Source organism: Lissotriton vulgaris, chromosome 9, assembly GCF_964263255.1.
Source record: "Lissotriton vulgaris chromosome 9, aLisVul1.2, whole genome shotgun sequence".
NCBI lineage: Eukaryota > Metazoa > Chordata > Amphibia > Caudata > Salamandridae > Lissotriton > Lissotriton vulgaris.
In genome coordinates, this window is record NC_141697.1 from 188,139,632 (window position 1) to 188,154,879 (window position 15,248).

Sequence of the window (15,248 nt, forward strand, 5' to 3'; positions counted from 1 at the left end):
GGGGGTGAGGGGGGATATACTCTATCAGGCAGATTGAATGAATGAATGAGTAGTTTTATATAGCGCAACGTTCACTCCAAGGAGCATCTTGGCGCTTTGTGGAGAAAGGGCATCTGGAAGTCCGGAGAGGAGAGAAAGCTAAGTTACAACAGCAGAAGCAGAGATTAGATAAGAGATAGCACAATATGGTCTGGGGTGGCGAAAATCGATGTTTTTAAGAGCTTCCTGAAGGTGAGTTCAGTTAGTGTATGTCTAAGCTGAGTGGGCAGTGAATTCCAGGCTTTGGTCCCTAGGACAGCCATTGCCTTGCCCCCTCCAGATTTCTTTCTGAAAGTGGGGGCTGCTAAAAAATTGTCCGAGGATGACCACAGAGTGCGTTGGGTGGCATAAAGCCGAATTCTGGATCTTAGATATCCTGGTCCAGTTGCCCTTGTGGCTTTGTAAATGATGGTCAAGGTTTTAAAAAGAATCCTCTTATGGACAGGCAGCCAGTGAAGAATTCTAAGTGCTGTTGCTGAGGAGGAGCCTTTAGGCCATTTGAGTAGTAGCCTTGCTGCAGTTTTCTGGACAACCTGCAATCTTTTCAAGACCGTCTTTTTTATTCCTGCGTATAGATTATTACAGTAGTCCACAAGTGATAAAATTGAGGCTGCTGCATCAGTTTTCCTAGACGGCACCGGGAGAAGATCAAAGAATTTAAGAGTTTTTATAGTTTGGAAACACATGCCTGCCACAGCAAGAGCTTGCTTGTGGAAAGATTATGTAGGGTAAAAATGTATTCCCAAATTTCTCACTGTGTTCGGAAGTGGGGCCGAAATGGAGGGCCTCCAATGGTTGGGCATAAATATATTGGACTTTCCAAAAAGCATAATTTCTGTTTTTAACAGGTTACATTTAAGAAGATTGATTGTACTGACTAATTCAACGAGACGTACTCTCAGACTGAGTCTGTGGTTCTCTTACACGCAGGTCACGTGTGTCATGGAGAAGTGTGGCTCAGGGGTTAGAGGCGGCAGACCCGGAAGCTGAGATCGGTCCTGGACCAGGGTTCAATTCCCCGCCTCGGCGGGTCTTGGGCTAAATATTCCACGGACTCGATAATTCTCGCTCCGGTGCCTTCTCGACTCACGGGTTCACACTCTGCGACTCTGGGCAATAGCTTGCTTAATCTCCACAACGGCCCCTCGCGGCGGGATGCCTGACTTTCACCTTGTGGATACCAGCTAGGGCTATCACACAGGGGAATATCAGGACGGGTTCCCTAGGCAAGCGCCGGGACACCCACTGCGGGTAGCTGTGCGCTATATAAGCTCAACTACATTTACATTTACATTTACATGTTAAATGAAAAAAATTCTCTTGGCTTAGGTTACTAGATAACTCCATGTCTTCAATTACATCACGTCTTCGCACTGGGCTTTCTTTTAACAAATCAATGTCTTCAAGTGTGTTAGTCCAATTGATTCAGTTCAAAGGAGAGCAGACTACAACTCCAGGAATGCACCAAGTTGTTAAATGAAAACCTAGGAGTGGAAAATATCCTTGTTGGCATCGGATCATCTGGCAATCTTACTTTTTGGGGAAAGACAGAAAACTGTACTTCCTTAACTTGCCATAGACTTACAAAACAATACTAATGCTGTGCTAATGTTTTATCAGGAAACATAATTGTTTCATGCAAACTGAAACCTATATAAGAAATTAAATTCAAGACATGTATTATCATTTTGTTGTTAAATCACTGTATTTACAAACAGGTTTGTAGGGGAAAGTCTATGCTGCTTTTTGAGTTTGGACATGGATGGTCTTTATAAACCAGAATATTAAATGTTCATTGGTGGTTTATTTCATGGGAAACCATATCCTCAAATGGTTGTCACTGCATTTTTTCCTGCAAGGTTCCACAGGGGTATTTTTCAACATTTGTATCCATTTCGCAGTAAAAAAAAATGTGAGTTGTAAGCAATTCAGAGGCATTTAAATGTAATCTTGTGATTTGGTGAACCTGCTACCAGTCACAAGATTTAATGCCGACAAACACAAGGTTCGACTGGTGTGTAATAATCAAATCAATCAGTACTTGTAGAGCGCTGCTTATCACCCGTGATGGTATCTAGGCGCTTGGTTAATCGACTTAGTCACAGAGCTAGGTCTGGACTCTCTTCTGGAATTCTGACAGCGTGGATGATGTTCAGAGATGAAGAGGTGGGAGAAGGAGTGGCTTCCACTGTGGCTATGGTGTATGCATGGTGTCTGGGCGAGGAAGATGGAGAAAAGGTGTCTGGATGGTTAGTAGAAGATACGGCGGTGGTTCATGTATGTTGGTCCTTGGTCGTGGAGGACTTTGTAGGCGTGTGCCAGTAGCTTGAATTGGCATATTTTCTGCACAGGCAGCCAGTGGAGGTGTATCAGATGCTGAGTGATGTGGGTCCATTTGGATAGGTTAAGTATCAGTATGACAGTGAATTCTGTTGCCTCTAGAGCCTCTACATGAGTTTGGTGGTGGTTCCTGCATACAGTTCCTGCCTTCCCGTAGTCCAGACGGCTCGTGATTAGGGCTTGCATGACTGTTTTTCTCGTGCTTATCGGGAGTCATTTGATGATTCTTCTGAGAGTGTGGAAGCAGGCAGAGGGGACTGTGTTGATCTGTAATTTCATGACGAGTTTGCTGTCCAAGATGATGCTGAGGTTGCAGGTGGGGTCTTTTGGTACCAGGGTGGATCAGAGTTCAATGGCCACCAGGTGTCATTCCAGAGGGAGGCATGGTTGCCAAATATCAGCGCTTCTGTTGTGTCAGTGTTGCGCTTACGACAGTGGTCCTTCATCCATGCTGCAACGTTCTTCATGCAGTTGCGGCAGTTGGTCTTGGTAGTGATGGGGACGGCTGAGTGCAACATGATGGCTGAGTGACGCCAGCATTGGATATTATGTTGATATCTTGGGTTCTGACAATGTCGGCTAGAGGCATCACGTAGGTGTTGAAGAGGGTGAGGATGAACCTTGAGGGACGCCACTGAGGGTGCTCATGGGTTCTGAGGTGAAGAGGGGGAGATGGATTATTTGTGTCGTCCCGTGAGGAACAATGCAATCCATCTAAGTGTGTCTTCCTTAATCCCGATCTTGTGCAGTCCCTTGATGAGTGTGTGGTGTGAGCAGTGTTGAAGGCTGTGGAGAGGTCAAGAAGGATCAAGACGGCCAATTTTCCTCTGTCGAGTAGAGTGTGGAAGTCATCCATGACGGCAATCAGGGGGGTCTCAGTGCTGTGGTTGGCTTGGAAACTGAATTGGGAGGCGTTTAGCAGGTGGTTTCACTCCATGTTTGGGATGAGCTGATGGTTGACAGCCTTCTCCAGAACTTTGGCAAGGAATGGGAGCAGCAAGATGGGGCGGTAATTCTGGAGTTTCTGGGGTCTGCTGAGAGTTCCATGAGAAGAGGTCTGCCCTTTGCGTGTTTATATGCATGGGAAAAGTGGCTGTGGTGATGAATGTGTTGAGGGTGGTGGTGAGTGGATGGCTGATCTCATTACTTCCTAAATTGAAGAGGCGATGGGAGCAGGGGGTCGGTGAGTGCCCCTAAGTGGTTGGTGTTCATGATGGTGTGGTGTCTGATGTGGAGAGCTGTACCTATGCGGTGAGATGGTACAGCGGTTGGTGGAGGAGACTTCTGTTGGAGTGAGAAGGTTGGTGGGTTGGGGTTTCAAATTCCAGTAGATGGTGGATATCTTATTGTGGAAGTGATTCGCTAGAGCATCGCAGAGTTCCTGTAGGGAAGGATCATGTTCTTGGTGGCTGTTGGGGAAGAGAACACAGACAATGGTAAAGAGTTCCTTTGCATGGTTGCCACTAGCCTCAATGTGGTCTGCAAGGGCATCCTTTTTCGTGTTGGAGTCGTTGGTGGTATTTGTTGAGGGCTGACTTGAAGGTAGATCGGAATGCATCGTATCTGCTGGTGCGCAATCTTCTCTCTAGTTGTTTGCACCTGCTTGTTATTGTGCTGAATTCTGATGTGTTTTAGCTGGTTTGTTCGGTGTATCTTTGGGTTTTGGCTGGTTTGATGGGGGCATCTTCGTATCTGCTGGTGCGCAATCTTCTCTCTAGTTGTTTGCACCTGCTTTTTATTGTGCCTAATTCTGATGTGTTTTAGCTGGTTTGTTCGGTGTATCTTTGGGTTTTGGCTGGTTTGATGGGGGCACCTTGGTCGGCGGTGTTGGTGATCCAGGTGTTGAAGTTCTCAACTGCCTGTTTAAGGTTTGTGTTGGTCAACGGGGTGAGTGTGGCACGAGTTTCTGCGAGGGCGAGTGGTCCTAGGTTGCAGTTGTAGAGGCTGGAGGAGGTATGAGGCAAGTAATTCACTTGTTTAATATAATTAAGACCACCAGATTGTTTTCCAATTATTTATCAGCAAAAATAAATGTGGTTTCCTGCCTGCATTTATTTTTAAAAAAAACAAATTCCGAAAATTAGGACTATTTTCTTTGAGTCACCTGGAAGACTTCCAGGCCAGCATGTGCAAACTGACAGCATGTTCTTAAATAAATTATATGTGGACTTGTTTGTATTACGAAGCTAATATTTTCAAATAAATCAGTTTTATTATATTTGACTGCTTGGAGTGCTAAAACCGGACAGGAATCAAAATACCAGCACACATTTATCAGTTAAATGAATGTGGAAATATACCTGGTACGACCCAATTTTTATTTGTGAAACGTGAAATAAATATGGATGAATATTTGTAATATGGGCGAAAAACATATGAATAAATGCACACATAAAAGATCAAAGAATTAACAGCATGAAATTGGAGACCTAAATACAATGTGCATGGCTCTGCAGTTCTTGAATTGCCTAAATGTGGTAATGATCAGGTGTTAGTGACTATTAAAAGAAATTAATGATAGTCAACCTACCAAACTCTGAAAGATGAAAGGCTTAGTTGGCTCTGCTGAAATATGGAACTGTGGTTCACTTCAGCAGATGTCCGTAGCAAATGAAATTCTTAGTGAGCCCTGACAAATGCAATGCTGGCTTCACCTAAGACTACCCTTAAACGAGCCCGCCAGACCAGGCAGATCAGGTCATTGCCTTGTTTTAACTGCACAAGTTGTTTTCACAAGGTATGACGTCCTCGGAGTGGCCTGTAATAAATGCAGGGCGTGGGGCACAAACACAGATGATTTCTCTTACCTTCTGCTTCATATTCTTCGCTGTCTTGGGTCTTCCAGTGCTGCAAAAAAAATTAAAACAAAGAGAAGTGATTACTATTCGAGCTGCACACATACACCACGTTTTTTTTTCTCCAACTGGTTCTTCCTCTAGAGAACACATGTCAGAAATCAAGTACTTCCATGTAAGGCACAGTAAGCAATGCACAGAAGTGCCACACGTGTGGGCTGTCACTCCTCATGGATTTATTCCAGATTGTAATTAAACCATCTGCGGAAAGATCTAATTAAAAGAGCTGTTCTGAGTACTGCAACTAATGACGCCTTTACACACATCCATCGCTTAGGGTAACGTCTGGGGAGGCAGAGACCTGCCCCAGTCTTCTACAACAAACATTACCTGCTTGTTCACCTGAGCCCTAATTCAGCAGCCTGCAATCACACTGTATGAGCAAGACCCATCTCGGACAGCTCTGTGTAGTATTTCTTCTATTATACGAAGGCCAACAAGTAGTCTTTATCCAGCACTTAAATCAATAAGAATGGCAAAGGTATAACCAAACCCCCTTCAATATACACCTTGATAACTCAAAAGAAAATAATTCTTAATTACACCCTAGTCTGATATTTTCATTAGGCTAGAGTGGACCGTTTCAGGCGATACGAGTCCTTTCAGCTAAATTTTCAGTGTAAATTCAGGTAGTGAAACCACCGAATGCAGCACAATGTCAAATGGTTGCATCACACCCTGTACCTAAACCCACCACACCCCTCTATCATCATGCCACACGAGTTGGGGTTATCGGAGTGTCGCCGCCTCTGCTGAAAGTGAGGGGGTGCTGCAGGATTCCACTTCCATAGGGTGACCAGGCGTTCCAGATTTGCCAGGACAGTCCCCGTTGTTCACCCGCTGTCACGGCAGATTTCAAAAAATGTAGCTCATGCTTGTTTTTTAAAGAGGGACAGCTGAAAATCGCCGGAGGTGTTTTTTTATGTTTCACAAAGCAGTGATAGTTAGCAGTTGTTTCAAGAAAGCAATTTCATTAACAGGCAAGCTACTAGGCTTAAAATTGCATTGTATGCATGTTCTTACTGCCTGTTCGATCATTTTCTGCTGGTGCGCGCTGTCACTCTGTGCGCCGTCTTGAAGTAAAATTGTAGTCCGTCTTCTATGTTTGTGAAATGTCCCGGTTTGTGGCTTTAAAATGCTGGTCATCCTACACTTCCAGCTATTCCAGCTCTAGTTATCACCGGGCCTTTATCCGGGATGCTGGACCCACTGAAGCGTGCCGGCTTCTGCTGCGATTTGCTGGCCCTGGGACACATCCAGCAGGCATTCCATACATCACAAAAGTGCGGAACTGTGATGTTACATTAGGGGAAAGTTTAAAACTCGAAGTGGAAGAATGGTGGTTTTTCAGGCATTGTCGAGGTAGCATTATGCTCCATTTTAGAGGGAAAACGCTGTCAACATTCGGGGTAATAAGATTGGTTTTGAACAGATTTGCTGTAAACTACAGGGTATGAAGCCATACTCTAATTGCAAATAGTCTTTTATTGTAGTGAACCCCTGAAGAAGGGCTTATGAACAGCCCAAAATGCATTGGGTAGAATATGATCTGCTACCGAGGATGTTTTCATGTATTTTGGCGTGACCAGAAAAAGGCTCGGTTGAGCATATCTGGATCATGAGAAGCAGTAAAATTCATGGGCTTTTCACGTCTGAATGAAACGAAGAAAATAAATGAAACGGAATAAACACGTTGGAGTGCGTGGATTAATTTGTTAAAATTTGGAAAATTGTGGATAAAAAAGCAAAGTGGGATAACCCCAATTTAAAGCTGTGCACCTGGTTTAGGGGTGAAACTTCGCCCCTTCTATTCATGACACATCCAGCGGGACCTGCACTTGTGCGTTTTCCGTTCAGAGAATCAACCTGCAGGGGGCAGAAAAGCCTCTTTTTCAGTCAGGCCCAACACGCACACTTCATTCAAGTCTCGTGGCCTGGGAGGATGGTGGAGCCCGACACCTCGAGGCCAGAACACAAAGACCCTCAGCTTACCACGGGAAACAACACTTACAACGCAACTTTTACAACGCACTACCTTTACAACAAAACTTTTACAACGCAACATCCATTACAACGCATGCCATTACAACGCAACCATTACAATGCATGTCACTACAACACATACCACTACAACGCATGTCATTACAACGCATACCTACACTATCCAACACTTACCCTACTGTTGCACCCCCTGGAGTTAGAATAGTAATTTTTACCCCTACACTATCCAACACTTACCCTACTGTTGCACCCCCTGGAGTTAGAATAGTAATTTTTACCCCTACACTATCCAACACTTACCCTACTGTTGCACCCCCCTGGAGTTAGAATAGTAATTTTTACCCCTACACTATCCAATACTTACCATACATGCAATGTAATGGTATGCACTGTAATGGTATGCGTTGTAAAGGTAGTTTCAAAGAATTTGTTGTAAAAAATGCGTTGTAAAGGTATGCGTTGTAAAAGTATGCGTTGTAACGACATACATCCGCTTACCACGTCACACGTTTTAAGAGATAAGCTACGATATGGAGACGGGTTCCTAGTTTGTCCCACCTTTATGTAGGAGACACGCATGCGCAGTGACACTAATCCCTTTAGACAGCACTATTTTTAAAAACTTGATATTCTTGTTTACTACCCGAAGGAGCCCTTTCCGCAGCCTTAGAATAATGAGAGGGAGGTAAAAAAAGGAAGGTTCGACACTTACGCCTTTAAATCTGCCTGAAGCTCCTTGAAACTGGGTATTGATGCAGGGTTATAACTCACTGAGCAATATTGCAAAGAGTATAACGTGTGAGCTGCAGGGGGCACAATGAACTCTGCAGCAAAAGCGGGAAGCCTTTGAGCTCTTGCCTTAAATATGGATGTGTGACCTGGACGTTAGTGGTTGCTTTGCAGCAGGCACATTAACCCTCTGATATGTTATGAGGAGTTAAACCCGTCACTGCACTGCACACAGATTTATCTTAATTATACTCTGGTAATTGCGGAGAGCCCAAATACGGGGGTGGGGGGGGGGGCGTTGTATCGGGAGGAGTACTTTTCAACTCCAACGACTAGATGGCGGGATATATATACACCTAGACGAGTCAAGCGGCAAATCTACTGTTACAGCTAAGTAACTAGCTTCTTCTTCGCCTCGAAACGTTAGGAGGTTCACTAAGGGAAAGAAAACGTCAGAGTAGCATTCTGCCTCCAACTGGAGAGATCGATGAAAGCCATGCCACTGAGTTACTACCTCTGTAGGGTTCGAGGCTTGGGGTGAATAGCAGGGGCGTAGCAACCACAGGTGCAGAAGGTGCTCTATAACCGGGGCCCATTGGACCCTCCCAATGGTACATTTTACCACCCCAACAGCTGTCGAAGGGGCTTTTTTCCTTGCTTGCCCTTGCTGGTAAAGAGGCTGGAGAAGTGCGCGTGTGGATCGGGGAGAGGGCGCGCAACTCTTATTCCCGTGCAAGGTTTTCACCCAGTATTTAAAGGACGATACAATTCAGCACAGTCCTGTCCGCTGGTTGCGTGATATTCTAGCTATGCATTGCACTCGGAGGATTGCACACGGTGTGTTCTGCACCGCCGGCTTCATCCGAGGCTGCCAGAGACCCCTTCCCTCTGAAGCTAGTCTGGGGCCCGCACACTTCTCGGCACCGCTCAGTCGGTCTCCCGGGCACGAGGGGGGCCTGCGCCTCCTTTGACGGACCCCGTGCCTTTGTTGTTAACAGAGTTAAGCAGGGCCTCACTCTCCTCCGTTGCAGGCTTGGGTTACACCACCTGTCTGTCTCCTTGAGGCTTGAGACACCGACCCCCTGCTGTGGAAGGCTCGCTGTCTGGGGCCACCCAGTGCGTCGTCTTGACCTCCATACAGCCTGGTAAGATTAGGGCCCGGCGCTGCTGCGCATCACTCCCGCCGGCAGAAGAATTCACTGGGTGTAGTGTTCTTGCATGGCTGGGCGTTAATAACTATGCGCGCGCTGTGTGTATGAGGGGGGGGGGGGGGGGGGGGGGGGAGAGCACACAGTGCAACCTGGACATGGGCTTTCCAGGGGACCCTCTGCAATCAGTCTCCGGACTTCGGGAGATGCGCCCATTTCTGCCAGAGCTGCCACCAGGGGCGCGCGCTGCAACCAAGGCCGCTGACTTTGGAAGTCCTACTACACACAACGGATATTTGATGCATGTGTGTTTGAGCCGTGCCTGCCAGTGTTTCAAAAGGCACTGCGCTCTACAAAACACTCAAAAGTAAACGAAGCTACAAGGAAAAGCATGCACCCTTTTATGTAGATGCCCCAACGCAGTTCAACAGGTGGGCGATTGGGATTGCAGTTTCTGGTAAGGATATGTGTTGGGATTTTCTTGCTTGGTGGCCCTGCATGAACATGAATATTAACACCGGACAGAGGATTCCTGCTCCTCCTTTCAACAGATGGTGGTTTGCTTTCGCCGGATGGAGGGCTGGTCTTTTGGAACCTGGCGACGTTCTGATTAAGTGACTATCTTTATAAATGGAGCAGCCACCCACTTCATACACAAATAGATCTTTCCAGACACTGAGGGGCTCTGTGACCCAGAGAGCCCAGGAAGTGGAGGGTGGGGGCCCTGAGTCAGAGAACGCAGTCATGCACAAACCTGCAGGCACAAGGTCTTAGGGTGAGCATTGGTGGGAGGTGAGATTGTCACATCCGGATCAGCAAGGTGCCTGTCATGGTATTTATTTCACTATACAGGTCCCCGACGACTAACAGCACTGGCTGTGAGCGTCATATATGTATTTACAGCGTGTTTCTCTCACCACACACACCCCCAATTCAAACACACCTACACGCATTACTGCAAAGGCCTCTGATTTACAGATATCTGAAAATAGAACAAATAAGCAAAGTGGACTATGGAAACACCTTCTATGCCAGATAAACAAAAAAACTCCCCAGAAGACTGCAGACCATTCAGAACTTGGCTATTAGCGTCACTCTCAACCACCCACGCCGGTCTCACAACACACCTGATGGAGCCCCACTGGCTCCGCATTCTCAACCGAGCACAATTCAAACTCCTCCCCTACAGATTCAGGTTCAAAGACAAGTTTATTTAGACATTTGTACATAAAACATTCTAAAACTCCATTTGACAAGTAAACTCCTCCCCCACACTTCGAGGCACTACAGAACACTGGCCCAGTACACCTCAACAATCACGTCTTTTTTTTTAGAAACCTTCCCAACACCTCCACTCGTCCACATACCTACTTGCACACATCCCATGCATACAGAAACCAAGATCCAGCGGTCGAGCCTTCTCCCACATAGCTCCTAAAGCGGGGCGCGACCCACCGCTACACAGAAGAGCCTCCGCCTCACATCTTGAATTCCGCAAGAAGCTGAAGGCCTGGCTTTTGGAGAATTCCCACGAGGCACCCAGTGTGCCTAGACTCATGCCTGCTCGGCTCCAGGATACCTACCCGGGTGATCGTGCGTGCTACAAAGCTGCATAACATTACACAGATTTGGAAGACAAAGTAATCCCTGAACTATAACAATTTAATGCAGCTCTTAGCGGGAACAGGAACAGTAAATGTTGTACATCCACTGACACGGACACGATAAGGCTTACACTGAAGGAGGAATAGAAATGCTAAATGACATCATACAGAGAGTGGTTCCTGAAAATAGCTCGTCCTTCACCCCCACAAATCAGGCTTTGTCTGGGCACAGGGCATCGTTTAAAGAGACAAAGGATTGATAACGGTGACATCAGCGGACGTGTCACACATTACACTGTGCAGATGCGCGCGCGGATTCAGAGGGATGGATGGATGGCCACTGGGGAAATAAAAGAGGATGTAAATCTTAATGCACCGCTGTAATAGTCTCTTTCAGATTACAGCAGAAAGCCATTAATCCCCGGGGTTGGCATAGAAACTAGATTAGGTCAGTCCGGTTTTTAGGAAATATCCCCCCTTTCAGACACTATTATGCTACAAAAAAGCACATAGCAAAGACACAGCATGACCTGGCGAAGTACAGCCACCATTACTAACACACAAACCAGAACATTCACCACCATTACTGACACACAAACCAGAACATTCACCGCCATTACTGACACACAAACCAGAACATTCACCGCCATTACTGACACACAAACCAGAACATTCACCGCCATTACTGACACACAAACCAGAACATTCACCGCCATTACTGACACACAAACCAGAACATTCACCGCCATTACTGACACACAAACCAGAACATTCACCGCCATTACTGACACACAAACCAGAACATTCACCGCCATTACGAACACACAAACCAGAACATTCACCGCCATTACGAACACACAAACCAGAACATTCACCGCCATTACAAACACACAAACCAGAACATTCACCGCCATTACTGACACACAAACCAGAACATTCACCGCCATTACTGACACACAAACCAGAACATTTACCGCCATTACGGACACACAAACCAGAAGATTCACCGCCATTACGGACACACAAACCAGAACATTCACCGCCATTACGGACACACAAACCAGAACATTCACCGCCATTACGGACACACAAACCAGAAGATTCACCGCCATTACGGACACACAAACCAGAACATTCACCGCCATTACTGACACACAAACCAGAAGATTCACCGCCATTACGGACACACAAACCAGAAAACACAAATCAATACTTTCACCAACACGTACTGAGATGAGAACCAGAACATTCACCACCATTACTTATACACAAACCAGAACATTCACTGCCATTGCTGACACACAAACCAGAACATTCACCACCATTTTTGACACGCAAACCAGAACACACAAAATCAATACCTTCACCAACATGTACTGAGATGAGAACCAGAACATTCACCACCATTACCGACACAATCCAGAACATTCACCACCATTGGTGGAGAAGTGTGGCTCACTGGTTAGAGCAGGCAGACCCTGAAGCAGAGGTCAGACCCGGGACCAGGGTTCGATTCCCGACGCGGCAGGGTGTTGAGCTCATATGTCCACGGACTCGATAATTCTCTCTTCGGTGCCTGACCTAATCATGGGTTCACACTCTGCAACTCTGGGCATTAAGCTTGCTTAATCTCCACAACGGCCCCCCGCGGCGGGATGCCTGGCTTTCACCTTGGGGATGCCCTGTAGGGGCTATCTCACGGGGAAAAACCAGGACGGGTTCCCAAGGCAAGCGCGGAGATACCCCTTCGGGGGTTGATTCTGGCGCTATATAAGAAATGCAATAATAATAATAATAATAATTGCTGACACACAAACCAGAACATTCAGCACCATTACTGACACACAAACCAGAACATTGACCAACATGTACTGAGGTGCAGACCAGTACATTTCACCGAAATATACTGAGAAGCAGACCAGAATATTCACCAACAAGTACTGAGGCACGGACCAGTACATTCACCAACAGGTACTGAGGTGCAGACTAGCACAATCCCCAAAATATACTGAGACCTAGGCCAGTACATTCACCAAAATGTATTGAGTCGCAGACCAGTATTTTTGGTAAAATGTACTGACACACAGGACTCGCCACTAAGAAATGATGCTCAGATCAATACATTGACAACATGCACTGAGACGAAGACCATTGCATTCACCACCAAGATGTAAAGCGCAGACGAGTCCATTCACCAACATGTGCAAACCTATCGGTTCACCACAAAGAAGTGACTTGCTGACCAGTAAGTTCACCAACATGTTCCAACGTGCAGACCAGTACATTAACCACCAAAAAGTGACTTGCAGACCAGTATATTAGCCAACAACAAGAGACTTGCAGACCAGTATATTAGCCAACAACAAGAGACTTGCAGACCAGTATATTAGCCAACAACAAGAGACTTGCAGACCAGTATATTAGCCAGCATGTGCCAACAGGGAGTCCAGTACATTCACCCACCAAGAAATGACACAGGCCAGGACACATGTAATGACACACAGAGTATTGCATTCGTCACTAAGAAAAGAAACAGACGAGTACATTCACCGTCAATAACTGGCACGCAGAGAGAAATGGGTGAGAACACAGCAACAGGAGAGCAGAGACAATGGTCTGGCTTGGCTCTTAAGAGGCCATGCACCAACCGAGCCATGAAAATGTTTAGCATATAAATCGATAAACAAACATGTAAATATATGATAATGTCTCTTTAAAATTTGTTTCATAAAGTATTTTTTTAAATGCGGAAGCATTTCACCTAGTACTTCAGATTGAATCATTGCTTTGGATGGCTTTTATTAGAAGCGATCGTTTTTAAATCGCTCAGAAGCAGTCATGCCCCCTCCGCCTGAGGTGTTCTCATATTCAATCAAATAATAAAATGGCGGCACAGAGAAATAAAATAATGGTTTAGGATCACATAATTTGGTAAAGCAGGAAAGTCAGGATCGATCTCAGGTTTTCTTCTTTTCATAATATTGAGCAATTCCATTACTTTATTTATTTTATTTATTTTGCGTGTTTGTACCGCGCTAGGATCACTTCCCGAAGGAGTATCTCCGCGCCTTTGGCAGCCAAAAAAGCAACTAGCGGACCCTAACCATAAACATAAGTCAATTTTGAAAAAGGAATGTCTTTAATTGCTTCCTAAAAGGAAGGTGGTCCTTGCACTGTCTCAAATACAGTGGGAGGCTGTTCCACAAAGTTGGACCAGCAACCGTAAGAGATCTTCCCCCTTGTCTCACTTTGCTAAATTTTGGAATCTGTAACAATGCCTGCTCACTGGATCTCAAAGAGCGTGTCGGTGTATACCAGGAGAATTTATTAATCAGATATGCTGGACCATTTCCCTGTAGACACTTATGCATTGTACAGCAGATCTTAAACTTCACCCTCTGTTTGATGGGTAACCAATGCAACTTCTCCAAAAGGGGTTTAGATTACTAGATTGGTTTCCCTTTTGCACCCATTTACATGAGAGGTCAATGCTTTGTCTTTAATTCCTAGCGAATAAGGCGTAAGCGTGGGTGGCAGGCAGGAGCCGCATGATGTGCTTGGCTCGTTTTGGGCTCGAGGGCTCAACAGGACCTCGAGCTGACCTACAGCTAGGCCTCTGGCTCAAAGCTTCTGTGGCTCACCAAGCTCAATACACAGATCAGTACATCCACCCCCAAGAGCCGACGTACAATCCAATATCTTCACCCCCGCCAATCAAAGTGCAAACCAGTTCAATCACCACCAATGTGCAAACCTGACCGTTCACGGACATGTACTGCTGCACAATCATGTGCATTCACCCATGTACTGGTGCACAGCAGTGGACACTGAACACCATGCATTGATTAACAGTCATGTACTTCCATGAATATGTAGTACTGCAGAAACCTAGGACTCCACCTTGTCTCCAAGTCCTCCTTAAAAGTAATGCCCGGATGGCCTGCATGTCTAAACTCTTGGAAGGAAGGACTACACTGGGCTGTGATCAAAGCAGTTTAGAATTGTAAATATAACCCAGTAAGCGTGCTCAAGCACAAAAGATCCAGTTCGGACCTTGAACAATTGCTTCACTGGTGAACAGTCAAAGAGCAACAACAGTAAACAAGGAAGCAACCCTGCTCCCTTCCGGCATACATCAGAAACAGAAGGAGCATTGGTTACATTTGCAAATTACAAGCCGGTCACTTCTCATCAACTTGTTCATGAAGGCCAGGGGGTGGTCTCTCGCAGACCGCTTCCAGCATGCACCATCTACAGCAAACCTGATCAAAAATGCATATTCGTGCAAGAGACAACTATGCCGTCTATCGCTCACCATACAAAGCGTATGAAAAAGTGTCTACGGTTGGCACAAACCTCCACCCTTTTCCTTCTCACAAAACAGCCAGCAGGGCAACCATTCACACAGTTCACGAGCATCAGCAATGCTGGCTTAGACCTGAAAGCGCCTCTTCAGTCAAAGTAAATTTAGATACTCAATAACTCATCATACAAGCACAACAAGTCACTAGTTCGAGCACCAGACTCATTCT

General features: G+C 45.9%; 1 protein-coding gene across 7 annotated transcripts in view; it reads right to left on the bottom strand.

Moving 5' to 3' along the window:
* The window catches only part of NIN (ninein), a 321,323-nt gene that overhangs the window by 180,237 nt on the left and 125,838 nt on the right, over positions 1 to 15,248 (bottom strand). For all 7 annotated transcript variants that reach the window (XR_015299899.1, XR_015299898.1, XM_086937310.1 and 4 more), the window contains exon 5: positions 5,187 to 5,226. Coding sequence is in view for 5 of the 7 variants with exons in the window: in XM_086937310.1 (XP_086793436.1) it covers positions 5,187 to 5,226 (40 nt within the window). In the remaining 2 variants the exon portion in view is untranslated. The remainder of the gene's footprint in view (positions 1 to 5,186; positions 5,227 to 15,248) is intronic.